A 27,733-nucleotide genomic window follows, 5' to 3' on the forward strand; every position below is an offset into this window, starting at 1 on the left:
CATCTGTGTTGTTGGTGTTATTTCCTCCTGTCAACTTTTGATAGCATGGCGTGTTAGAGCCGACGGAGATGCCGACAAGATGTGGAAGCTGCTTTGAAAACCATGGGGAAGAAGAAGATACTGGATACTATGAGCAGACTGCCGCTGGGTAGTATTCTCCTGCTCCTGATGAAGCCATCGGAATTCCTTTTTGGATGATCCCTGTTGCTGCTGACATACAGTTTGATATGATATTTTAATCCTATAAAGATCAAATACATTATAATATGATGATTTCTTCTTTATCAGCAAATTGAATAAAAGCCTCTTGTAGATATGGATATCTCAGATTTTTTATTAAAATGACTGCATAAGAACTATAAATTATCAAATAGAAGATGTTTCCATTGAATAAAACTTCATTATGTGTCATCGTTGAGATGATGAAGATGCAAAAAGAAACCTACTTGAGGATAAACCTAAACCACGCGAAAGAAAAAAACCCAAATGAATAAGTAAAAGTGGCACTTTGTGTTAGGTTGATCGGTTATAACGGCCGAGAAGGCCGAGGTATACTATTTTCAGATCTGTACAGAAGACAAAGGCTTTTGCTTTTTGTCTTTTGTGGGTGTGTTTCCCCTGGCGGTCTGATCAGATACCTTGGCATAGTTTCAAGGCGAATCCACGACACTCTTTTTAAGAATCCCAAAAAACACTCCTTTTTAAGAAAATTATACTTATGTTAGTCTATTATTCTATCAAAATCATCAAAAAACCCAAAAAATTATCCTTTTTGGTAGCATTTCAGAGACATTTAAGAACGTTAGTAGCTGACACCCCACCCTTACCCTTACCCACCGCAGCGAACTTTACGAAGTAACCGCAGCAATTCATTATTCCCCTGGTGTTGATTTCTCAATTTTCCATCATCTTTTTGCAGCTTCATCTCCTTTAATAGATGAGATACAGATGTCTCCTATAGTGGAAAGGATGCGGTACATCATGTTACACATTCTTATGCAGTCGGGTCTCAATTAGTGACATATCAAGTTAGCAATTAAAAGTGAGATTCTGGTGATAAACTCATGAAATTTTGCTACATGGAATATCCAAGAGGTGCCCCTTTCATTTTAGAAAAGTTGTCAAGATCCATACTGTTTTTCAGTAAAAAGGTACACATTCTTATGCAGTTAGGCCTCAATAAGTGACATATCAAGTTAGCAAGTGTGATTCTGGTGATAAACTCATTAATTTTGCTACATGGAATATCCAAGAGGCGTCCCTTCACCTTTAAAAAATTGTCGAGATCCATAGTATTTTTCAATAAAAAATTCCTGTACAATTGCTCCATTCCACAACTTTTATTCTTCCTCTCCAACACATTATTTATGCAGGAAATACGCAGCTGATGATAAAATGTTTTCAGCTTCCACAGACCTTGGGGCCACAGGAAGAATTCTATCCCAGCTGAATCTTAGCCAATAGGCCGAGAAAGCAGCTGAGATGACAAATCCATGATGTCCAAACAGAATCTTAGCCAATAGGCCGAGAAACCAAGATGGAACAGGACTTCTGAACCAAGCTTTCCAAACCGAATCTTAGCCAATAGGCCGAGAAGCCGAAATGGAGCAGGTCTAGAAATGGAAACTTTCTTAGTATTTATACAAACTGAAGTGTATCCCTCTTTTGGTTTGCATTTCCATCTTTCAATGATCTTCTTGCAGCTTTATCTTCCTAACGGTATCTTACAATTGAAAACTATCAATTGGAATCATCATCCACTTCATCAAAGAAATTTATAATGCAGTCAGTTTACAATTTCAATCATATATCATTATTTCGAATGAGATTTCCCTGGTAAATGATATAAGGGCTGGGCAAGACAGTACAGGATGTCTCAGAAACAAGTCTTTAAGTCAACAAAGACATGGTCACAACATATCTCTGTCTGTCTTACCCCACCCTACTATACCCCGTTTGGCGTGGGAATATTTTTTTGATGGAATTTTCATTGTTTGGGAGAGTACTTAACTTTTATGGCGATATTAACCCCATCTGGGCTGGTGGTCTCTACTATACTGTCTGTCAAGGAATGCTGTATTGAGTGAAACAGCATCCTCCTCCTTAGAACCAGGACATTCTTCCTCCATTTGCTTCAGTGCTCCAGGTCTATGAAGAAGGAATGTTCTTTTAAACTTCAATTGATGGGCAAAGTTTCCATCACACAGAGAGTGATCCACATTCCAAGTCACAACCTCACATCAGAGAGACAGCAAGACACACACCCCTTGAAGGCAACAAGTCGAAAGTGTAAACACACTTTTTTTATGGGATGATTTGAAATTTGGTTTGTGAATGCTTATTGATGTTAAAAAATTATGGCAATTTTTTTTAAAAAGGGGCGTTGCCCAAATATCATCACCTAAATTTCAAAATTATCTGATCTCGACAAAATTTTGTTTACAATTTTCTAACAGTAACATGAATATATCCTGCAAATTTCAGCTCAGAATTTCAAGTCGTTCATGATATTTTGACTGATTTCCAAACAAGACCCTGATAGGTCAACACTGAAGCCACTATGGATATTCCAGCTGGCAGAGGGAAAATTACAAGTAAACTTTTGAGATGCCATTAATCCAAAAGTCGTGTTCCTATTTAACTGAAACTTACAGGATACATTTGTATTGACATCATATACTCGCATAGCGAATCTAGTAGTGATCTGATCATTTTGACTTTTAGGTGATTTCGGGCGACGCCCCCTTCAGAGAAAAATGTCTAGATTTTGTTTTGATCATCGAATTCAAATTTTTTTCCCGGATCCTCATACGGTACATTTATATGCATTTACAAACCAAATTTGAGGCTATTTCAAGAAAGTCGGCGAAAAAGTGCAAAAAATAATAATATAAATAAAAAATAATAATAAAATAAACAAGAGGCCCAAGGGCCTGGCGCTCAGCTGAGTTAATATCATTAATATCTTCCCGGTGTTTAGTTCATTATGCATGAAAATGGCATGCTCCATGGTATTTGATATCCTTTTGCGTTCACTACGGTACCAATGTTTTTGGTTGACATAATTATGCCACTGTTGGAACATTCTCATGGTTTATGGTATGCACCTGTTGATGGGCCATATGAATAAAAACTAGCATAAGCTTTTACTCCAGATTTTGAAGTATTTAGTATGCTTCAAAAATTGGAATAGTTTAGTTCTTGTGAAAGCAAAGGATTTTTAGAAATCAGTAGTTGCTACCAAAACAAGTAAATGCTAGACTACATATGAACGAAAATGTAGGATGAACCTTTTACTTGGTAGTATAAATGTATTTTCTTGGAACCATGTAGCCTTTAAAAGTAGAAGTGAATGGTTGGTTGTTCCTCTTTGCCGGACTGCATTCACATTTTGTTTGGTGGACATGTCATGCAAGAATTGGTCAAACCATACATCCATTTATGGAGAATCAGAGTGCATGGATTCCGAGTCATTAAAAATGTCTAAAGAATTATTCTTGGGTCATGAAGGGAAACCTGCGTTGTTTAGTATGAAAGTGAAAAATATGACAGAGTTAAGAAAATTATGTTTTATTGAACAATAGTAAGTTTTGATTGTCTGCTTGGCTCCTTGCCAGTTAAATAACATGTGACTATACACAAAATAGAAAACTTTGGTGGAAATTGTAAATCATTTTTTTTATCTATCAGGGGAAACAAGCTGATGATGATCAAGTAAATCATTCATGAGAAATCGTTTTGTTGCTGAAGCTTGCATGACGAAGTTAATGCTAAACCTTTTCTTGTGCTCTACTGCGCCACCGTAGTTTTCTATTTAGACCAGCGATGACGTCATTTCTGGTGATTCCCTACGCTATTTGGTATTGTACAGTATGCAATGTATTTTTTCAGCGCTGTCAGTTGCCGAAGAGAGTGCCGTAGCTCCCTCAATTTCCAATCAATTTTTATGGGAGTGACATTATTGTATTGCTTAGAATGTCTACTTTTTACTCATGAAAGAATCGTAGAACTAAAACTTAATAGGCGAACAGAATCATGCCGATTCACTGCACATACTGTGGGAATTCTCCACTTCAAAATACATCGGCGATGTCATCGCGAATAACAGAGCATGCACTTCCGATATCGTTTTCACAGAAATGTGGCCAAATTTTCAAGAACTAATTTCTGAAAGTAGTCCCTAAAGACCTTACGACTACCACTGAAACGAACTGATGATAATATCGCCTACCAGACTACCATCGTCATCGAGCTAGCTGAGTGTCATTGAGCTCCAAGATTATTGCACATGGATCGAGTAAACAACATGCCGCCATTTTGTCTCCGCTTCGGTATTTCGTAGGCCGCTAAAATGCACCTTCTCAATTAAAACCAACATAATAAGGCCTCACATCGTTGATTGAATAGGAACACCACACAAAACACAATAAAGTGGGGGTACAATCGATTACGAAGCTGAAGTGAACAGTGATTTATTCCTGGAGCTACTGCTGCTTTTTTGTGTAGCTGCCATGTTTTGAGAACTGGCAAATAGGAGACTTCATTGATGGCTGACGTCATCGGGCGGGAATTTGAATCAGCAGAAATAATTAAAAGGCAGGTAGCGCCCTCTCCTGTTAAAATTTTGAACTTTTTCTCAATAAAATAGTTTTTCAAGAATTTTATCTTAATATTAAAGCATATTTCGACTAATTCTGCTGCTCCTAGGCCGATATAGGCCAGTTTCCTTCATGCGCTCTCGCTCGCAGGAAGTAGGTCGAATGGCGACAAATTTTGTTTTGAAAGTAGAGTTTGACCAGAAGTATCCAGAAATGCAAAATTGAAGTCTCTAGGTCTTACGGTTACAAAATGTGCACCATGGGTTTAACGGACGGACGGACGGACGGACGGACGGACGGACTGACAGACGGACGCCACTGAGCAGCTTGTTTGACAAGCTCAGCTGACTTTGTCAGCTGAGCTAAAAATAGTTCAGCTATCCAAAAAGCGCAAAAACACTTTTTTTCTCCGAATGATTTGAAATTTGGTTTGTGAATGCTTATTAATGTACCTTATGAGGATCTGGAGAGAAAAAAATTTAATTTTTCATCAGAACAAAAATTATGGCAATTTTAAACAAAAAAGGGGCGTCGCCCAAATACTAGTATCACCTAAAAGTCAAAATGATCGGATCACCACCAAATTGCTATGCAAGTATGAGACGTCAAGACAAATGTATCCTGTAAGTTTTAGTCAAATAGGATCACGACTTTTGGATTTATGGCATCTCAAAAGTTTACTTGTAATTGTCCCTCTGCCAGCTGGAATATCCATAGTGGCTTCAGTGTCTATCAGGGTCTTGTTTGGAAATCAGTCAAAATATCATGAACGACTTGAAATTCTGAGCTGAAATTTGCAGGATATATTCATGTTACTGTTAGAAAATTGTGATTGTTTTGTATTCCATATACTAATATAAAACGTTTTATTGAAAGAATCATTTTGTACATATAATGCTCCGATAAAGCTGCATGATATACTAGTTAATCTTCTCTGTATCACCCCGTGATGATCACACCGCTCCGTAGTTCAAATAGGCACCGTGTGGTGGCGTAGTAAGCGGAGCGCTGATTGGTCCATATAATGGGTGTGGTGGGCGTGTGTCACGTGCATGCCCATATTTGGGTGATCAATACTGTACATTGGAGGCGAGGTACGACTGGGTTATTGACCCAACTAAAGATTCCTTTAATCATGGTGGAGAATTAACTGATCTTTCACTACCATGAAATTTATAATCAATTAAAGGATGATCTCATGAAATAAGGGCAATATTACTTGGGGTGATGTTACGGGGGGGGCAACTTTACAGGGGGCAATTTCCTGGGGGAATTGTCAAGGGGCAATTGACCGGGGGGGGGGGGGGGGGGGGGGGAGTTGTCCAGACACCGACTCAGACAGTGATTGGGACATTTCTTTCACACTATACATGTCATCAAGTTGACCATGATGACACCAGTGTCCAGTGCCAAATCATCGGAACCAACCAGTTTGCGGAGTTAGGGGTTAGACATATATTAGTGTATATCATACATGCAATACCCATCCGACGATTTGGCACGCAAAGGACCTCCAAAACCGTGAGGGAGATTAGCGGCAAAGTCGATCCCGAATGATTTTGTTGTAGGGGTCACAACTGTCTCCCGTCAATAGAAGAGGATTCAGATCTTGGTTTGGATGGCTTATCTCGCTGACCGTGTTTGCCAGGGCTGATGAGTCCATTTGGTCTGGAGTAGCTGTCTTCTCATCGCGTTTGCAAGACGGTCGGGACAGCCTGGTCTCGTACGGCCTGGCCGCGTTGAGGACAGATAAAAGACCACAGACTGGTGTTCTCTTGATCAAAGGAAGCACATCCATCGCAGGTTACCTTTGGAGACAAGCCTACCAATTTTATACACACCTGGGTCGAAGGAAGCAATGTAGGGTTAAGTGTCTTGCTCAAGGCCATGGAGATGAAAATGCGGTGATCCTTCCTTGTGCCATTTGATATACCCTGGTAGGCCGAGAGTGTAAAGAATTCCGTGTTGCTTAGATCTTGTGATAATATTTTGTGGAACCTCTCTGACAAAGATCAACAGGAAAAAGTGTGTGCTCGATTAAACCATCTTTGATTTCGTTGGTTTTATCCCCTCCCTAATTCAACACCAAAACAAGAACGACTCAATCGCAGTTTTCAGAGCAATATTATTGATAGATTCTGCAATAAATGCCTCAAGACGCAGCAGTTTATTGGCCGCAGTATTCATCTCCCTATACCGGCAAATCTCGCTTTCTACCCGAGTGTTTCTTAGTGCACCAAACAGCACTTACAAATTCCAGCAGCGTCTATTTTCATATGGAACCTGGGAAGAACAGGTAAACCTATGTGACACTATCCTTAATCTCAGCACTCATAAAGCTGTGTGGGTGATAGGCCAGATTGATACTGCCACTTATAAACTGCTGCAATAAGCAAACGTTCTCCCACTTCATGTAGCACAAATGTGCCATCTCTTGGTTACTACTCTTTCTAAGCATATTCAAACGCTTTCTGAAATAAAAATGAAAATACATCAAGAGGAACGACATGGTCATGATGGGACCACCGATCTGTCATATGGGAGTGTAAAAGAGAAAGCGTGAAGACACCTGTGCAACCGTGCACTGACAAAAGGTAACCTGGCTTACCTGAATGGTCGAGCATAGAAAAATGGCACTTCACAAAAATGCAAACTGTTTTATAATCAAGATGAAGACGAATTTCCATGGAAACTCATTGTGATGGAAAAAATAGCAGCATTTCCATGGAAACGCATTATAATCAAATCGCTTCCATGGAAACTAAATCTAAGATAGCATTTGTGATTTCCATGGTAACATATTATACATATAACCAATAATTAATCAAGATTAGTCTTTATAAATTCTTGATACTAGCCAATACCTTGCACATACTCAAGTTTCATTGATATAAGACTGTGTCTTAATCTCCAAGTCAGGCACCAAAATGAGCACATCGTCATCTGATGCCGCTGACACCAAATTTCTCGATTGTCAAGATGTCATGTTATGGTTGACCATTGTGTCGATTTCATAATAATCAATGAAGCAGTCTTACAACGGTGAATTTAGAGTATTTCCTGGTTAACCAGACTAGATGAGACACTTTGATGTAAAACCATACTTTCTCCAAGTTGATCAGGGACTTAATTAGGTGTCAATATATTCTGAAATATACAAGCTTGTGTTATAACTGAAGCACTATTACACAAATACTCAATTCTGCATAGCTTAAGTCAGCAGCAGCCATCCCAAACTGACAAATTCATTATTTTTTTCACCAAAACCAGACAGTCGCACAGATGGCAGCACCGAGGACAAATGAGACAATCAGTCATGTCTGCCATGTTTTCATGTAAATGTCTACATGCTTATTTGAGTTAGTCTTCTTCTCGGAAGGTCAAGGTCACAACATGCATGACACATGCTAAAACAGCAAGTGCTGATTGGCTGAGAGAACTTGCTATGATCATGTGACATCCACATTGCGCACAAGCGTGTGTCGTCATTAAAAATATGGCAGGCATGACCAAGCGTCTCATCTCGCCTCTGTGCTGCCCCCTTGTGGGACCATCGGGGACAAATCTCCGGAATTATCATAATCAGACCTCAAAGGTGTGTGAATACCGAAATATTTACAAGAGCCAAATTTTTTAAAAGATATCCAGCAATTCACCATGCCAACAAGACTATAGTCCATAGCAACAACTGTTTGTTTACTGTAGCAACCCCTATGGTTTCCATAGCAACGAATCTTCATGTCTTAATCGTGTTCCACGGAAACAATTTTGTCATGATTGGGTAGTCTAAGTGATGACATCACAGCTTTGTGACGATTACAGTCCTTCGCGATATTTCAGCATAGCTTCGTGAATCTTCTCGACAAGCCACTGAAAACGAAAGTAAAATTGAAAATAAATCGACGTTCTCATGAAAAAATTTATCATTTATCACGCTGGCCAGGTCAGGTTTCCTCTACCTTATCCATGGGCGTTATTCTACGTTTTAAAAAGTCAACTTATCATGCTTTGACTGCCGTGGCGTAATTTTACGTTTTGAAAAGTCAACGGTTGACTGCCAGGGACGTAGATCTACGTCCCTGGTTGCTCAGTGACCACAGAGAAAAATTGCTTACCTCAGCAGTTTTTTCATCAAGCGCTTGGACGACTTTGCCAACTGTGCTGCTTCCAAACAACTTCTTCTGCTTCTCCTGAAATAATGAAAAAAATCCCGTTAGATTCTACAAGTCCGCGACCAGGATAGTTACGATGCGACGCCAAGATTGTGAAAGAAAAAAAGGTCCTGCAAATATTTCCCAATTAGCCATACTATACTCCATTTCACAAAAAATGGCACCACATTCAAGACGAGCCAAAAGATGCTGGGAAAATTTGTCAGAATTTCATTTCAATTGGCCCATATTTGGTCATGCTTTGTCCAATTCTGGCCAAGTAAACATTTTTAGATACTTTGGACTTGAAACTTTTAACTGGAATATGACACTTTGTTCAAATATTTCATTTTCTGTGAAATATCACCAAAAAGCTGCGTGCCATTTTTTTCGTGATATGGAAGTTGTATAGATCACATGTTGTGATATTTTGAAAACACTTAGAAAAAAATCAAACAACTAATTTTTGATGACTTTATTTATAGAATCTATACAATGCATTCTGTCCCACGTCATGCAAACTGATTGCTATGTCTCCAAGAATTATATAAATCTCTGACTTTTTAATCAACAAGAGAGGCAGTGTCACTAAAGAACGCTGCTCTCATTTATCTACCAAAATTCAAATCATTTGAGTATTACAGTCCAAATCACAATTGACATCCATCCTGCTTTGCGTCAGTGACGCGTAATGTATGCGCGAGTTGTGCATCAATGACGCACCTGTGACGTGCTTATCTCTCTAAACTATGTGCGACCTACGTGCGACCTATGCGCGATCTGCGCACGTCGCGCTCGGTAGTGCGTCTATAACGCACCACTGATGCATCAATGACGCGATTTACGGGATGTCAATTGTGACTTGGACTGTATATTCATGTTTATGTATCAAATAAGGAAATCCTGGCCTACACCCAAAATGAAAGATGTGTGTGTAGGCCGTGATCATCCTAAAATTCAAATTCTTTAAAACAAGAGTGAAGATGAAACAATGCTTTGGCCACTTTTATGCCTCAAACCTTAAGCACAATTCTCACCCAACCAGGGGAACGCCCGAAAAGGAAACCTTTTAAAGACAAACACACACATACAAAAACCACATTTGGCAAGTGGTAATTTGAACAATCGCCAATATCATCAAGACAACATAAAGACTAGTCTTTATTAGTTCTTGATATTATCAATAGCACCAGCCCCGTTAATTTCATCCGAAGCACTTGTCCCTGTACCGTAAGATCATTCCAAACCAGGAGGGCCTACCCGAAGAAAATTAATATGAGATACAATTTCCTCTAGTTTCCGCGAGACAGTATAGATGGGGCTGCAGTCTAACTGGTCCTGGATCGGAAGAAGTGAAGACAGTCGTGAAAAGGCATTTATTATATAGAACTAGAAGACAAAGGTGCAATATCAGCTGGAAGCTACAACCATGAGGAAAATGAATAAAAAATTTCTTGATTGTCCATAATAATACTCTGGAGAATCAATTCCCAGATTGCCGAGAATCAGGCAGGTCCTCCAGTTTGCCGAGCTGTTGACCATGGGAATGAAAAAATCTATTCAGTTGGATTGGAAAACTGAGTTGTTGGAGTCTTTCAATGAAATAGTGTTTTTTTCCTCTGCACTGCTGATAAGGTTCTTCAAGAATGTTTTGCATCAAATATAAAGAAATTGCATGTATTTTTCTATGGATAGCAAACGAATTTGAGAATATGCATGGATTGACTTTGCACTTGCACCACAGAGTAACCTGCTGGTTAATTTACCTGGATATTTAGTGCATATGATGATGTCATATTCTCCATGTTACCAGATGGACATTAGTTTATTTTAGAAAATTTACCAATGAGGGTACATTTCGGCAGTTTTTCTTGCAAGGCAGCCATTCTCCCAAGGCTCAAGTAGCACTACCACAGGGCAATCTGCTTGGTAAGTTGGAAGGCCTGATAAGTCTCGGCAATCTGGGGAAATCATTCTCCAGCGTGACTATGCTGACTATACTACATGTATATGCATCCTCACAAAACGTGACATCGTGGTGCAACACTGAGGTGCTACATTCACAGAATTAACAGAGATATTTTCACATCGTGACATATGGATCAACATTTTCACGTGTGCACAAACCGTGCGCTTCGGGGAGGGAGTTAATGTCTGCGGCCACAGTTTTCAAGGAGTGAAGTCATTCACAACAGTAGGTGATCCAAAAACTTGGGAAAATTTGACCACTCTGCCATTGGGTGCACTGAAATCCTTTCAGGCCCAAGCCCTGACCTGGCAAATCCTCGTTTCAGGGATCACCAGGACATTGCCAAGTTCCAATCTTCAGTTCTGTTTGTGCAGCAGTTTGACTGAGATCTTACCCATATCACCACGTTCCTAGGGTTTAAGTGCATGAGTGAGGCAATCTGATCATTAGAAGGCCTACACAGGGACGAGGTTGATAGACATGATCCCCGAAGAATAGCAACTGAAGTTGACAAGGATTCCAGGTGTGGTGGGCCACTCCCTAGGTTGCTACAGAACGGCACATTGAACTCGATGCTACGAAAGCCTATCTTTCACATTTTGTGACAAAATCTCGCTAACATTTTGAGAGGATACAACACCAATGTCACTAAGGGGAACAAGCACTACATTTAGTTAGAAATTGTTATACCCTTTGGAAGAGTTGTTTGGGAGAAAACATAGGGGACCTTTGAGAGTCCTCCTAGAAAACAAAAACAATCAATATATTGTAAAAAGATAATTTTGACCAATACAATTGAATTGGTACCTCACTTGTTTTTAACTTACAACTTTTGCTGCTATGGCATTGAGATTTATAGGCAGGAGCTCTATTTGACCTGATGAACAGTTAAGCGGGCTGGGTCTCATTTGACTTAAGCACCCGCAATATAGATCAGTCTGACCTGCAATCTTGATCACATGCAACAAAATCGCTTGTCTGCGAGGATCATTGTGTGCGCCAACGACCTGAGACCATTATCAAATCCAGCGATTACCAGTTATATTTGCAGATGAGGGATCTTTTTGTTGCATCTTGCAGCAATTATAAATTGCTTGTTTACTTTGAAGATGACAAATATATTCCCAGCAAAAGCATTATTAGTTCTGTTGTATTGTGAGATCATCGACACCTATTGGTGACTTGGTACAACTGAATCTGGCCCATATAGCTCCTGCCTATAGTCTGCCTTTAAGGTCTTTTACATCATAGCAACTCGGCGCAGGGAATGATGTTGATTGGCAAATTATTCAAAATTTCATGCCTTCTTCTCCCTTGAAATAAGCATCAATTCAAAGGAAGAAACTGAGAAAGTTAACACCTTCAGCGCCGAACCAGGGGCTTCATGAAAGAACTACGCCATCGCCATCTTCAGAACACGGTAGGAACTGAAAAGACCGTTTGGTCTCTTCAGTTCCTGCCTTGCCCTGAAGATGGCGATGGCGTAGTTCAGAACTTTAAATGACTTCACGAAAGAACTACGCCATCGCCATCTTCAGGGCAAAGTAGGAACTGAAGAGACCGAACGGTCTTTTCAGTTCCTCCCGTGTCCTGAAGATGGCGATGGCGTAGTTCAGAACTTTAAATGACTTCACGGAACTACGCCATCGCCATTTTCAGGGCTAGGAAGGAACTGAAAAGACTTCTCGTTTCTTGTCCGTCTTTTCAGTTCCTACCTTGCCCTGAAGATGGCGATGGCGTAGTTCTCTCATGAAGTCCGATAACCAGCTCAAAGGGGAGGGGGATTTGGGCCACGTAGATCTACGTGGTTCGGCGCGTAAGGTGTTAAACTATTAGAAAGTACAGAAAACAATCAAAGGCAAATCATGAATATTAAAACTTAAAATATGGAATAAACGGTTCATTAATAATGAATGGCGTACATGCACTGGTTCTGATCCGGATAACCGTCTTGCGAGATTGATGGCACCACCTGATAGGCGCCTTGTAAGACTGCTTAAATTCGCTCCTTCAAATCCCGAAAACCGTCTCGCCAAGTTCGCGGGATTCACAGACAGGCGGGATGGGTTAATGGATTCAGAACAACGACGATTCAGATTGGGATTGACGGTTTCGGGATGGGAGGGAATATTATCGAAGCTGTCAGATTCACGTCTCGCAAGACAGTTGAGTTCTGTTGGTAGAGCGAGGAATCCACTGTCATGCTGTAAATGAAAACGTGTAGTCTCCCTAAATACCAGAACTAGATTTATTGAGGACAGCATTCTGTGTTTGCCAATGCAGAATGGGTGTAATGGATGACTAATGCAAGTATCAATTCGTTTCTTGTACCCCCCCCCCCCCTCCTCAAGGGTTGTTAAGCTATCACCACTAATCTTTGCCGATGCTTGAGTAGTATTTATTTTTCCTTTAGTGAAAATTTGGCGACACTGGAAAGAATAAGGATGCTAATGTGTCGATGTCTTGTCGAACATACAGCCTTACCCAGTAAAATTAGTCCGGTTACTTTATATGACGGTGATCTATATCATAATACTATAAGGCGGCTCGCTAAAGTGCCATTTGGGGGTCGTGTTTCGTCTCGAAATTTTGCACGTTTGCAGGTGATATGTTATCCTGATGCAACGTCATGTTTATTTTCGGAAATTTACTTCAGCGGAGCAGTAATGAGGGATTTTTAATCGGACACAGTCAATTCTCCTTACCACTCGCGGAAGCCAAGTCATTGCTGTTTAGTTATGCAGGGGATTAATGAATCACCTGCACTCCCTGTGGGGTGACTAACACTACCTGTTGAACGGCTGGCTGTAGGGGGGTGATTGGAACAGCCTGTACACGCGTTGACCTGCTGAACCAAGGTTAATGTTATTTTCAATCCACGATTGTAGGTCACCTGATCTTCGAGATTTCGCGGGGAAAGAAATTGTAAACAAACGTATGTGTGCAGTTCAAATGTAAACAAAAATGTATTTTTGGTACTTTCGGTTGCTGGACTTGGGTTTTCCCGCAGTAAGGAGCTGGGGTCAAATTGGTGGTCTATTGTTTATGGGTGCTGTGTTAGCCAGAGCTAACCCGTGATAATGAAGGTTACCATGGTATGTTTATGTGCTCACCACAGCTCTCAATACTTGATCTGAAGAGGCGCGCTGAACCTGAAATGGCCTTATCAGGGAGCTGCTCACGGTGCTGAACTTCTAGCTTGCCTGTCCAGTAAGTGCCTTGCCCGAGACCTGGCTACATGTAGGAGGAGCACGCATTTTAAAGTTATAGGCCGACATGTGAAGGCCTATCTGGGTACTCCTTCTTCTCCGTATAAAAAGGCGCATATTGCTGACTAAGGAACGAGGCATTGCCTCATCATCTCTATCGGACCAACTGATATACTTTTATATGCACGCATACAGCACGCCACAGCTAGGTTCGAGTCTGTGGACAAATGGTTGGTTTAATTTGTCTCTTCGATATGGCTCCTTTGATATTGCATTAGATGTTTATTGCAATTCAATCTATTCAAGGTATAGCCCATTTGAACCTGCCTGCGCCACAGGTACAATGCTAGTAACTGATATATTGTTGATGGTGATGTCTTGACGAAAGAAAAAGTAGCATTGGTGAAAAAAGGGTGATGCTTGAGCCTTATGTCGTTATAGGGTGATAAGGTGTCGTACCATTGAGGAGGGGGGGTACAAGACACGAATTGATACTTGCATAAGTGGACAGAGACAAAATCTTCCAAGCGGTAAAGGTGGATGGAGAGTGACTTCCTTCCAGGCCTCTCCATTAGACACAGGCTGACAATACTCTTCAAAAACTTAAAGTGAAAATAAATGCACTTACAGAAGGATACACTCACGTATTTAAGCATGCAATGTCAGTCAAACAAAAACACTGCAACCAGAGTAACTATGGACATGGCTAAACCCTAGCTGTTTTAGTTAATACAGAATTTTATTAAAAATAGTACTGGGTTAATAGGTGCTTACTTGTGTTAGCAGATACTAGTTTAGGGTGTATGTGCCATGCACTGCCTTGGAAAGTGCAACCACATCTCTCATCAATCAATCAATCAATAATCATGATAGTGGCAATGGTAGTGGCACTATAATAATGATACTACAATCACTATCATTATCACTATAATAGTGATAATGATAGTGGCACTATAACCAGGAGGAATTCCTTGATAACCAGCTGGAGAAGGGATTCCTGGATAACCAGCTGGATGAGTTAACGTACCTTGAGAACGATCTGGATGCCCTTCGGCGTCATAGTTGGTGGCTCTTTTAGCTCGTTCCATGTGTAGAACCAGGCAGCGTCCCATTGGCCGAAAAGCTCACCTTTAGAGACCATGATTACACGCCTGAAAAACGTTTGTAGATTTCAATATGAGATCGGAAATATTACAATCGTGGGGGTGGATGAGAGCATCCAGGTGGAGTCACTTTGTCATTTTGAGAAAATCGGTTTTGAAATCTTTTATTATCCTGTAAATTTTCTGTGAACCGAAGAAAAAAAACAGTGGTGCCAAAATTTGGCAGTGTACAGAATCATTCTCCGATGAGTGACATCATTTTTGCAAGTCACTACAGTTGGGCACTGATTGGGTTTATTGGCCAAATGACCATGTCATCCGCTAGGCCCAGCAATAAATTGAGAAGCTTACTTATTTGTTACCAACAAAACGTGTTTCATATCCTTAGTTGCGACCATATGTCCGACATATTTATCATTGGCGAATTTGCCCTTCTCTGTCTCCTGTAGGATATTATTACCCTCAGCTTCGCGATGCATGTACGGCCGCACGATGCCATCTGGTGGTAGGTATCGGGGCGGGCGGAGGCGATGGATTTCATCAGACGTATCAGCAACTCTGAAAAGCATCACAAACATCGTCAAATACAGTGGAAACTCCCTATTATGGACACCCTTGGGGCTAACAATTACTGTCCTTGATAGAGGTGTCTTGATTAGAGAGGTCAAATTGAATGGAACATCAAATTAGGGATCAAAACTAGTGTCCTTGATAGAGATGTGAAATTCGAAATGTGAAATTCTCAGCAGTATCCTTTGCGGAATAAATATATTCATGCTAAGTGGCTTCTTCACCTAAACTCTTCAATTATTCACCGAATCTTTGATCTCACCTTCGGACTGCCTCGAACGAACTGCTGGCAAAATCCACCACACCGCTTGCAGGTCGGGTCACCACACCAACTAGACCTTTGCCAACACCTGCCAAGGTAATGCAACGATAAAGACGTGGCCAATTACAAGCCCTGACCTGGCCGGTTCTGAGGTCACCAGGATATGACCAGGGGCACAGCCGTTTGTGATCTAACTGCTGATCTTGGCTGGGTACCTGGCCGTTATTGTCAACTATCGTAAAATCAAACCCTTTAACTGCCACCGTTGCTGAATTGCGATGAGCGCCTTGCGTTATTCACCATTGAGTTTCATTGAAAAGATCGTCTGCTCCGCAGTTTTCCCACCTACTGATAGATGGCGTGCAGGTGGCAGACCGTTTCTATGGCGGTTTCGAGGAATCTAACTCTTCTCTGTTTCAAGCTATAGGTAATGAAAATTTTAAAATTAAAAAAATATTCCGGCAGTTAGTGAGCTCCTCCCTCTTAATAGAGCTCACCGGCCACACCATTAAACACCCCCATCACGAGCCCCTTGCCACCCATCATGAACCCCTCCCTGACAACATCACTTACCTTTGAAGAATCCCTCCACACCAGCTTCCTTAGCACCTTTGACTGGTTTTGTCACGATACCTGTAACACCATCGAACACCCCCATCACGAGCCCCTTGCCTCCCCTAGCGAGCCCCTCTCGCACATTCTCCGGCTTCTTGTTCATCTGTTCCCGACGTTTCTTCTGGTAATCATCATCCATCGTCAATGTCGCCAGGCCTTTCCCAACAGTGCCGGTTATTCTTGACACCGCACCTGCAGCTCCCCCTATTGCATGGCCGAATAAACTCCTGACGCCCAGAGCGAGACCTTCAGCAAATTCTTCCGGTCCTTGAATAGCACCCTGAAGGAAATGTATCTCATTAGCACCAGCAAAAGACGAGATTTAGCACACTTTGCTGGTCAAAACCGGGACACAAAAATACATACCCAGATTTGGGAGTACCCCACCCCCCCATAAAGCATTTTTGTTTCATTTCTTGGTCAGAATTCGGACTAAGGGTAGTACCGTTCTGCCAAGACCATTGGGCATCTCTTGAATCGCATGTAGAAATCTGTGGGAACAAGTTACTGGGATATCAAAACCTTATGGGCGAACCTTCGGGGGGGGGGGGGGGTAACCAAATGCCAGCTCGGGTCAAACCGCACAAAGGTTTAATCCTTGCACAACCCGATGCAATGGGTTCAAACTCACCTGATACGGTTCGTAGAACAGATCTTCAAGACCCTGAGCGACTCCCCTGATCACGCCGAACGGGTTCCCGAGGACGTCAAGACCAAGGACAAGTACATACATCTGCTTGATGGCCTGACTTGAATAGTGACGGATCAATTCCCCGACGAGCTGATTCTGCGTGTAGAACGCGTACTTTCGTTCAAAGAAGCCAAGTCTGAAACAGATTAAACAAAATTGATATTACAGTATTACCTCCCTTAGCAGACACCTCTCTATCAAAGACACCCTCTCTATTAAGGACACTAGTTTTGATCCCATACTGGATGTTTTCATTCTATTTGACCTCTCTAATCAGGACACCTCTCTTTAAGGACATGACTTGTCAGTCCAGAGGGTGTCCTTCATAGAGAGGTTCTACTCTACATTTATAAATAGAAAAGATAGGGAATAAGCCACCTTGTAGAGGGGAATGTAATCTTAAAGGGTTTTGTGAACAGGAACCATTTTGGTTCAAATTTTGCTGAGTCATAGTAGGAATATTTTCCAATATTTCTCGCATTTGTATTATTTCCATGGATGGAGACCAGGGAACCATAACTCACTTGAATACCACGTCCTGGACATCAGTCAGGACAACCCCGACGCTCTGTAAGAACAGGTTGATTACATTCATCCCGATCGGGACGGCTTGTCTGTCACCTCCACTGTCTCCCTGCAGCGAGAAACTTATGTGGATCTGTAATAGAAAGAAAGAGAAGGTGATGATCCCAAGAATGTCGCATCAAATCACAAAAGTATACAGGACCAGTATACTTTGCACACTATGCAACACTACCATGGTCAGCAGCGGTTGGAAGATTTCAGATTGTGTATTGAATCTATTTGGCTGTGAAAACATTCCTCGCTGATTAAGTCTGGGAAAAAGTCATGAGCGTGTGTGAATTGTACTTTCTATTTCTCTCCAGTTCCGAAGCCCCTGGTCTATCTGCCACGAGTGGAGAGGAACTCATACCGCCTTAGAAGTTTGTGATGCCTCCCATCGTGACTAATCTTACGACAGACGACATCCAAGTTTCATTTCCCCCGGCCTATAGAAATTGGTCTTATCCATGCATTTTGTCTACCATGTTTTGACATCACCCGTCCTGATTCAACTTGCATCACAATGTCCATCAAAGTTGAACTATGCAACCCACCCTGGGTCCAGAAAATGATCTTACCTTAAGTGGCGAGAAGTGCATATCGTCATAGAAGTTTTTGACTCCCCCCGCCATGACTAAACTTGCATCAGACTCCATCAGCGTCGTACTGATAATCTTCTCGTCCTCCTTGAATTTTTCGATCTGGAAAATTAAAAATAAATAACACTTTAACCCTTTAGCGCCTAAGTTTCACCCCCAAACACCCCTTTTCAGACCCTCAGGAAAAATCTAACAGAGATAGCTCAATAAATTCTTTGCAATAGCTTCCTCAAACCAGAGCTTGCTGAATCAACAGAGAAAGATTAGTGTGCCACCTCGCTGTCTTTCGTTTTCTGGCTGAAAAGTCACCAAAAGTGACCAAAATGATCCCCTTTTCAGCACTACCCAACTCCCCTTGAAAAATCCTGGAGTCAGAATCAGGTACAAGGGACCACGGCTTTTAGGCCCATCCGACAGACCCTCTAGTATTTCATACTTTGTACATTATTAGTTCCTTGAAAGCCACGCCGGTTCATCAAATAAAATCCTGGGTTCTTCCCGGGATTGAACCCGGGGCCTATTGCATGGTAGCCAGTGTTTACCACTAGGCTATGAGGCTAGCAATGAGAAGAAGCAATTTCTAATTGATAGGTATGCTCAATCTATTCAGAAATCCTATGGGGGCTATGTGTACGTGGCTCCCGTCACTCATAAAACGGACATTTCCAATCGAAAATTTGCGACAATCGCCCAACCTACCGGGTCCGCCTCCGGCACTGACGACGCAAATAACCCAATAATCGCGATCAAGAATCCTTGGTCGACCTTGACGGCCATCTCCTGTGTGAGGAGGTGGAAATATCTAAACTGCATCACGTCACTGTGCTCGTTCTTGCGAAGCATCACGCTCATTTCTGTGAATGGTTTTGGCACTGAAACACGAAGAGGGGGTAGGCTCAGTTGGAGTAACAGCATAATGTAGTGCTTTGTCAGTAAAGATTAGTGGAGATGTGCTATTCTAACAGTTGATTTTCCTCCTGACGAAAGTTACTCCATATTCAGATATTAGTTATATTTTGCTAATCTCAAATAAAAATAATAGAGCGGTTCAATGTACATGTAATTGTATCGTAATTTTGTCAGGTAAATAACGATTTTGGACTTCGTGAAATTTGCATGCCAATGCGATGTGACGTACCACTTTCTGCTGCCACTGATTTTGGCGGTGAAATTGGCGACAGGATCGTCTGAAAGACGCAACTCGGCAGCTGACTATCGAGCTGCAGACGATGAACCTTGGCGTGGATCTGCACCTGATGCGGCGACGTCCGGTACTGCAGGAAAATACCGTTCTCAAACGACCGTCGTATAGGGCGTTTACTTGGTTTATACATCATCAACTCAGCAAAGTCGACTTCGAGTTTTTCTGCGAGGTTTAGCCGCGGGGTTGGCTTCCGACCGACGAGGAGTTCATTCTGGTAGCGCTGGTAGGCCTCTTCGAGGGCCTGGCAATGTTTCAGTTTCAATGCCTTGTACCGCTTCTTTTTCTCTTCCCAAACTACTCCAGAGCTGGAAAAAGAGGTAAGTTGGTTTTTTCTTCATATTTTGTTCAAAATGGAACTGAAGTAAAAATGTAACAGACTTTCCTTAACATTGATTATCATTGATGAAATGTGGCTGTCAGATAAAGGACACAGGCTGTGCCAAATTAGAAAATGCAATCCAGAAAAGATGTACAGCAAAGCAATTTTGAGCGTAGCAACAATCAAACTGCCTTGTTTTGATCTTGCCTGATTGATCATTGATGTTGAGTAGGTATCGAGTCCCCAGGTCCCCTAGGTATAATAAATATGGGAGAAGTGTATCCCAGCTTTTAGAATTTGGCCATGGTCGAATCCTGACCTAGTGCTGGCGTATAACAGCTGAGAAAATGAAGAGTTGAACATGAGTTAAACTTGAAAGCTGCATGGACGCTGCTGACCTGGTAATTCCAAGATAAGCCACCTCTGTTCGGTTGTAGTTGTTGACGAGGGATAGGCCCATGCCCTGGAGCGAGATTTTGATGTCCTGGTCTACACGCTCTAATTCTGCCTGAAAATCACAATTGAAAGATAAATAATAAGATATCTATTATCACGTTTGATACGACCGGTGCTCTGACATCTTAGTGGCAATTTTAGAAATCTGAAAGGTTACTAATACAGTAGAACCTCCCTTAGTGGACACCTCTCTATTAAGGACACTAGTTTTGCTCCCAATTTGGGTGTTTCCATTCAATTTGACCTCTCTAATCAGGACACCTCCCTATTAAGGACAGCACTGTCAGTCCCGAGGGTGTCCTTAATCGAGAGGTTCTACTGTACATATCACGGATGATTTAATAAGAAAACTTTACGAGTGGCTGATTCGAGTCACCAGATGGCAAAAGATGGTTTTCTCCGGCTTGAAAGCTCCAGACAGCAAAAAATCCTCTGATGCAATCTGGATGACGAGTATCAGCCGCGAGAGCGTTTTTTAAAATTTTATTTTGTCAGTGATTCAAGTCATATCCTGATGATATATATATATACAGGTAGGGCCGAATTCATAAAGGGCGTTTAAGGGTTAGACGTGTGTAACTTCTCCTTAATCAGTTTCAGGGCCTATTCATGTTCTGTGAAAATTTACATGAAGGACCTGAATCTGTCTATTCAGTAGTTAAACGCTGTTTTAAGCTAAACGCCCTTTATGAATTTGGCCCGTAATATTTTGGGATGCATACTAAACACCATCACATATTCTACACAATGACAGAATATTCAATCGGTACTAACTAGAAATCTTCGGAGATGCCAGGCACAGTCCATTCTCAAGCAGTCAAGGGAGTACTAAGGCAAGAATAGACGCAATATTTTTTCCTCCTTATCGGTTTGATTTTTGAGTCATAGCCATGCATGACATTCCCAGACACAACAGACCTTGTACTCCACTAAGAAGAGATCTCTATCACAGCAGATAACAACACCGCCTTGCAAAATGACGTTTTTGATTTGAACCAGCCGTTGATCGTGCTAAATCATCATGTTAAGAAAAGCCAATTTATTTCAAAATCCGAAATATCAAATTGATAATCTTAACACGAGTTTTGGCCCCAGCACCAAGCAAGAAGAAGACCAATGCCGAGAATCAAATTGAAACATAAATGAACCATTTTGAGAACGGAGGGAATACATTTTTCAAACACTTTTACCATAAACCGAACAAGGATGTTTCAATCCCTGAGTCAACCAGACCAAGTTCCCCAACCGTGCATATTGGTCACCTGGAGACAACCAATTTGCCCACACAGCTCCAGCCCATAGTCACCCCCTTCAACACTGGCAATCTTTCAATTCCCTCAGCTTAAAATGGTATAATACCCCATACTGGCCAAAACTGACCTCATTGTACCAAAACACCTGAAAATAAACAATATGGATGACTTTAAATGAATGGCCTTGACCTTTTAAATGACCTTGAATTGAAGTGAAATGTTAACTGGTGACCTTCAAATGATCCCAGAGCTAAATATTATGAAAGTCACCCCTGGGACATTGGTTGGTCGAACTGACCTTGCTGAACTGGCCATGCTGAAATTGAAGGGGATTTCAGATAAATGACCTTGACCTTATTTGGTAGAGTGACCTTGAGAGTTAAACAGGTTGTTGTTGACCATTAGAGAACCATTTAGAGCCTTCGTCATTAAAGTAACCAATCACTGCTGTAGACTGACCTCACTACATTGTAATCCCTGGAAATGAAGAAAGGATCCAATGATGGATTTTCAAAGGTCATGGTCAATCCTGTGACCTTGACCAGTACTTGACTCTCACTGAAGCATAAGGTCAACTAAAAATGTGGGTGGTGCTATATGACTTTGAAAAGGTATTCTGGCATGTGAATGACATAAGTGACCTTCAGGAAGGATGGCTGACCTTGAAAAGGAAATTTGACCTTGACCTGTTCACCAGAAATCCATAAACCATATAGTGGTCATGCGAAAATGCCTTTCAAACGACTCTAAATCTAGATATAGTCCTCTGAGTGGTCTCCACTCATTTTCTTTATTCAGGTTGTCGTGACGAATTCCTCTTGTCTTCCTGTCCTCACGAGAAGGCTGTGAAATTAGTTACCATGAAACTTCCGGAAATTCTCGGATGGTTCGGCGCAAATAACATCAAATGGTTGTGCCATTTCTTCTAGCTAAGACATGTAAGAAATGCTTGATACTGTTTCAAACTAGAACACCATGCTACACTTCTACTTCAAGACGCCATGCTGTGCTGTGAAACAAAACGAGTAATTTAGCCACACGGATTAAGTGATTTATACATGACCTTCATGATGTAACATCATGTACAACGTCAGATTGCAACACCATGCTAAACACTATGATGTCAAAACGTCAACCACTGGTAAGAATTCAATTCAATTACAAATTCAACATTTTCAACAAAGGGCGCAGGCCTTTAACTCACTTGATACAATAGTACAACAGATCACAACAATATAAAATATCGTGGCAACGTCTAATCATGATGTTGTCACAAAACTAACAAAGATCTGTTCGGCTAAATTACTATTTTCCAAGTATACCCCCAAATGACTTTAATTAAAGGCAAGATCCTTAGAAATTTTCAAATTTAACTACAAATTTCAAATTTTTAATGAACGGTGTTGGCCTTTAACAACACAGTAAATGAGGGTATACTTGAACATTTGGAAAAACTAATCAGGTGGCAGAATCTCCTCACTTTGATAAATATTTTCAATTCAATACTGCAAATTTGAAAAACTTTTGAGTGACTTTTATTTTTGCCCTTACAACTTAATCGAAATGAAATGGCCAGGGCCATTGTGCTCACCTCATGTGGAGGAAAGATGGATAAAGAGCATGGTATTGTGTCATGTAGTGTTAGGTTTGATGTAGGTCCAAGCAATTACAATTTCCCCAAAATGGCAAATTTACAGTACATTCGACCTCTGTGACCTTGAAAAGTAGGTCAAATCAAAGAAGACCCGGGTGACACATTGAATGGTTGTTAGAATTAGATGTACCTATGATATAAAATTGGTGCCAAACGGGCAAGTCATTACTAGGAATAATGGCATTTTGAAGAATTTAGGATTTGGCCCCCTCCCTGGAGGCCAAACGGCAAATCAGATCGCACCAAACTTCGGTACCTAAGATCACCTGACCAAGGGGTACATGTGTACTTAATTTGTGATCAATAGTCATTGCAGTTAAGAAACGTGCCATTGTTACGGCCTGACGGCAAATTTACGCCATTTGACCTCTGTGACCTTGACAAGAAGGTCAAATTAAAAACCTGTGTGACATATACTGTATGGTGGTTAGATGTACCCATGATATCAAATTGGTGGCAATCGGGCAAGAAGTTAAGGAATAATCACATTTTTAAGGTTTTTGGATTTTGCCCCCTGGTGGTCAAGTGGTATATCATATTGGACCAAACTTCGGTCCCTGAGATCACCTGACTAAGGGGTAAATGTGTACCAAATTTGGTATCAATAGTCATTGCAGTTTAGAAACGTGCCATCGTTACATCCTAACGGCCAATTTACACCATTTGACCTCTGTGACCTTGAAAAGGAGGTCAAATCAAAAACCCGGAGGATATATGATGCACCTTTGCTAGAAGTACCTACCATATTTTTTTCAAAATTTCCCGACTACTATTAAGGGAGATATTGCATATTTTCACTTTTAACGTTTGGCCCCCTGGTGGCCAAACTATGAAACGAATCGGACCGAAACTTGGTCTCCAAGGTGTCATTACATAAGGGTACATGTGTACCAAGTTTCAACTCAATAGCTCTAACAGTTACGAAACGTGCCCTGCTAACGGACGACGGACGACGACGACGACGACGACGACGACGACGACGACGACGACGACGACGACGACGACGACGACGACGACGACGGACGACGGACGCCACGGTATGGGATAAGCTCACCTCTGCTAAGAGGTGAGCTAAAAATATGAAAGTGTTTTTTGGAATTACCTCTAAATGCGAAAATAAAAGGCACTTAAACTTTTATGGGTTTAAGGTAGATTCTGATTAATAAGTTGGTAGATAATCTCAGAGGTCAAAGTCTGAAGGTCAATTTCTCAAGGTTGAATTTCTCAAGGTCAAATTTCTCAAGGTCGAATTGAAGAAACTCTGCCCGGTTAGTGAACTCATGACACAAGATAAATATTTGTTGATGTATACCATTCCCGCTGCTAAATAATAAGTGATTTTCTTAATACCGGCAAAACCGGGCTGAAAATGAATAAGGCAAATCAAGTATCAACTCGAAAATACAAAATAATAGCGCTGGTTTTAAATGCAAGTCTTTATTCATGTGGTCCTACTTCCAAGAAAACCTGTGTTTAAAATGTTGTACAGTGAAGTTACAATCGTTTTTCAAAAATGTGTACTTCTGCAAACAACCAGCGAACTCCTACTATGCAAAATCTGAGAAGGGAAATCCCGAATCTAGTGTAAACAGAGAAATGTGTGCAGCATCAAAAGTTTGAGAATTTGCCCATTTCAAATAGTGGTAGGTAAAAAAATGCGTCTGCTACCAAAATCGAATAGTCGCTGCTTTCGAGTTTGAATTTTCGTACGTTTAGGGTCGTGTCTGCCTTCCAAAATTACGGAAAAAGATCATGAACATTACCTCGTCTACGAATAGATGTGACAATAGCCTATGACAATCGAGAATATCTCACCTCACGGGCCGCCTTCAGCAACGACTGGTCCTGCGTCAACAACATCACCCGCTGTAATCCATCGAGGAACGTTATCCAATATATCTTCGAATCCGAATCGGCAAAGAAGTCACCACCGTCGTCTTTTAAGAGTTCGTTCTTGCCTTTGTGTTCGCCGCAGCGCCAGTGGAACTCCCGTTTTCCCAACGCGTCTTGCCAGGTGAAGAAGCACGTCTCGCCGGCATCCAGGCTTAGTTCCTCGTCAACACCGCTGTGGAGGAAAATACGAGAATCAAAACCCCAAAATTAGCAAGTACCAAGTGCTCTAAATGAAGAGTTCTATCCCAATATGTGATAATTTATAGTTAATCATTAACTCTTACCGCAGGGTTTTTGAAGTGTACTGTACCCCTGGCCAACTCCTGGTCAAGACCAGGCAGCCTGGATCCCAACTTGGCTTAGGAAAAGTTTCATTGTGAAATAGCTTGTAAGGCTTACGCTTGGTTAAAGCTGACGGCACACTGTGTTTGGTTCACGATGAGCACGCTGGCCATCCCATCATTATACTGCTCAAATACGACGATCGTTGTCGACTCGCTTACTTGGCACTCGACATTGATGCCACCATACTGAAAAAGAGCAGGAATCAAATTGAAGATAATGAGTCCTACCACACCAAAATGGGCAGCAACAAATAGAAATGCATAAGGAACCTCCATGGTGAAAGGACTCGGGTCTCCTACTAGTGGTCAAGAGGGCCCTTGGTCAACCCCCACGGCCACGCAAGGCTCAAGGCAGATCTCTCAGCCGTACATGCCTCACTCCACCCAGGTGTTACAATGAATACTGGGCGGAATTGCTCAGATTGAACCGTTGCTCCTCGTTTTAAAAACCATTCAGGTATCTTTTTCAACATCAACGAAATTTCCCCGCGGGCCTACCTCGCCCTCCAACTTCATCAGAGTAGAATGCGCCTCGTTAAACAAGAATGGGGTCGTCTCAAGGTCACGATCTTTGACCTTTGCCCTCATTTGCATCTTCTTTCCCGTGTTGATTGGCCAGAATGGTACGCAGTCAAGAGGTGGACAGTCTGTTGCCTGGGCATTGTCCGTTATTTCGTGAGCAGTTATCGTGAACTACAAAATATGAGAGAAAAACTTAAACGATTTGATCAAAAACAACCAAACGTTTTGAACAATGTAACAAACTTTGGTGTGACGTGATCAGTGTCTTAAAGACTTAAGATAATGAAATCGCCAAATAGAGGCAATGGTGGCCATTCAAGCAGGGTCGGAACGACCTCACCAACGAATAGAGTTCGGTCATGCGCAGGGAGAATGGGTTAGAACATTACCTTTGCCTTGTTGACCAGCATATAATATGGTGAGAAAACAACAATCTTCGTCAATCCCGATCCGCCCAGGGTTATTTTGACTCCGACCTCGTAAGTGTAGTTCTTGAACTTGCATGAGATCGTTCCCGAGCTTCCAACCGTGTCAATAGAAAACTTATCCGAGAATTCCGACTCACAGACTTTCAGCGTCAACTGAAAATTTGGAAATATTTTTTAGAAAATCACCATGGTGATATTATGAATGACCTTGGCAACCAGCATTCTGCATAGCAACATTCCTATCTCTTAGCATCTCAAGATTAAGAACCTTCACCTTGCATTCAATCTCATTTTTCACCCCTGGACATTTGCATGTTTGCATATTTGCATATTGTCATGACAACCAACATTCTCCTTAGCAACCACCATAGCAACAACAACACTACACCTAGATTCGCTAAATTATCAGAATACCATGTTCACATTCCACTTGGTTGCCAAGCATTACAAGATGGCATGCACTTTTTAAGACTGCAGTATCCTCAAGAAAATGCCCACTTTTTCTGGCAAACCTTTCACTTGGAAACAACCAGTATCATACATCGGATGCAGTTTTTACGAATAATAGGATATAAATTTTTTTGGGCATGCTCATAAAGACATTACATTTTGGGCATCACAATGATATGTTTTATTTCAAATAATTACAAAGAAATCCATTTAGTCTTCATGCAATTTCTCTCTGCCTAATCAGAAGATACAAAAACCGGTCCCCAGGCATATTATACTAATACATTTCTATTTACATAATTACAATGGTAGCAGGTTTCCTGAAACAGGAACAAGGTTGGTTAGTACAAGCAGACGACATGACAAGCAATTTATTTACATTCTGTAAACCGCCAAACCGCTTGTGAGCCTTTCAATTTTTGCAATCTTCATGAAAACAAAAAATGGTAATTGGAAAAGCCATACGAAATGTCAAGTCTGCCAAGATAAAAGTTGTGAAAATTTCAATTTTTCAGATTTGTTTTTCAAATTGCAAAAAAAAAACTTGGCAAAAAGTTTGCGGTTGACAGAACATCTATGTTTAATAGGCTTATTTACACAAGAGCAGACAAAAAACATGCAAACAGCAAGACAAATAATTAGTGAGAAATCTTTTGATTTGATTTGCCATCATGACTGATAACTTTCAAGTTTGTCTAAAAATACATGCATTCCACAAATCATACAGGGCTTGCTTGCATAAACAAACGAGGTTTAGCAGTGGCAAAACGTGTTTAGTTGCTAGGCAACAATTTACTGAGGCCAGTTGCCAGGCAACAGTTTTGCCTAGCAACCAACCAAAGCACTACACGGAAATATTAGTATTCTAAAAGCGTGCAC

The 27,733-nt window shown here is 41.3% G+C and overlaps 1 protein-coding gene across 19 annotated transcripts in view; it reads right to left on the bottom strand.

Annotated features, from left to right (window-relative positions):
- Positions 1-6,703: 6,703 nt before the first annotated feature.
- Positions 6,704-27,733, bottom strand: part of LOC135498956 (intermembrane lipid transfer protein VPS13C-like) — a 72,209-nt gene continuing 51,179 nt past the window's right edge. For 11 of the 19 annotated variants that reach the window (XM_064789528.1, XM_064789525.1, XM_064789524.1 and 8 more), the window contains 19 exons: positions 27,151-27,174; positions 26,366-26,557; positions 25,953-26,147; positions 25,510-25,640; positions 25,033-25,282; positions 24,530-24,580; positions 20,253-20,362; positions 19,470-19,840; positions 19,031-19,203; positions 18,311-18,433; positions 17,693-17,826; positions 17,109-17,304; positions 16,436-16,757; positions 15,863-15,950; positions 15,382-15,588; positions 14,955-15,078; positions 11,409-11,459; positions 8,714-8,788; positions 6,704-8,468 (listed from right to left, as the gene is read on the bottom strand). In XM_064789528.1, the coding sequence (XP_064645598.1) occupies positions 8,415-8,468; positions 8,714-8,788; positions 11,409-11,459; positions 14,955-15,078; positions 15,382-15,588; positions 15,863-15,950; positions 16,436-16,757; positions 17,109-17,304; positions 17,693-17,826; positions 18,311-18,433; positions 19,031-19,203; positions 19,470-19,840; positions 20,253-20,362; positions 24,530-24,580; positions 25,033-25,282; positions 25,510-25,640; positions 25,953-26,147; positions 26,366-26,557; positions 27,151-27,174 (2,871 nt within the window). In that variant the 3' untranslated portion in view covers positions 6,704-8,414. Of the gene's footprint in view, positions 8,469-8,713; positions 8,789-11,408; positions 11,460-14,954; positions 15,079-15,381; positions 15,589-15,862; positions 15,951-16,435; positions 16,758-17,108; positions 17,305-17,692; positions 17,827-18,310; positions 18,434-19,030; positions 19,204-19,469; positions 19,841-20,252; positions 20,363-21,690; positions 21,709-24,529; positions 24,581-25,032; positions 25,283-25,509; positions 25,641-25,952; positions 26,148-26,365; positions 26,558-27,150; positions 27,175-27,733 lie in introns of all 19 variants that reach the window. The other 8 variants (XM_064789532.1, XM_064789531.1, XM_064789523.1 and 5 more) reach the window with 5 other exon arrangements.

Source organism: Lineus longissimus, chromosome 14 (genome assembly GCF_910592395.1).
Source record: "Lineus longissimus chromosome 14, tnLinLong1.2, whole genome shotgun sequence".
Taxonomy (NCBI): domain Eukaryota; kingdom Metazoa; phylum Nemertea; class Pilidiophora; order Heteronemertea; family Lineidae; genus Lineus; species Lineus longissimus.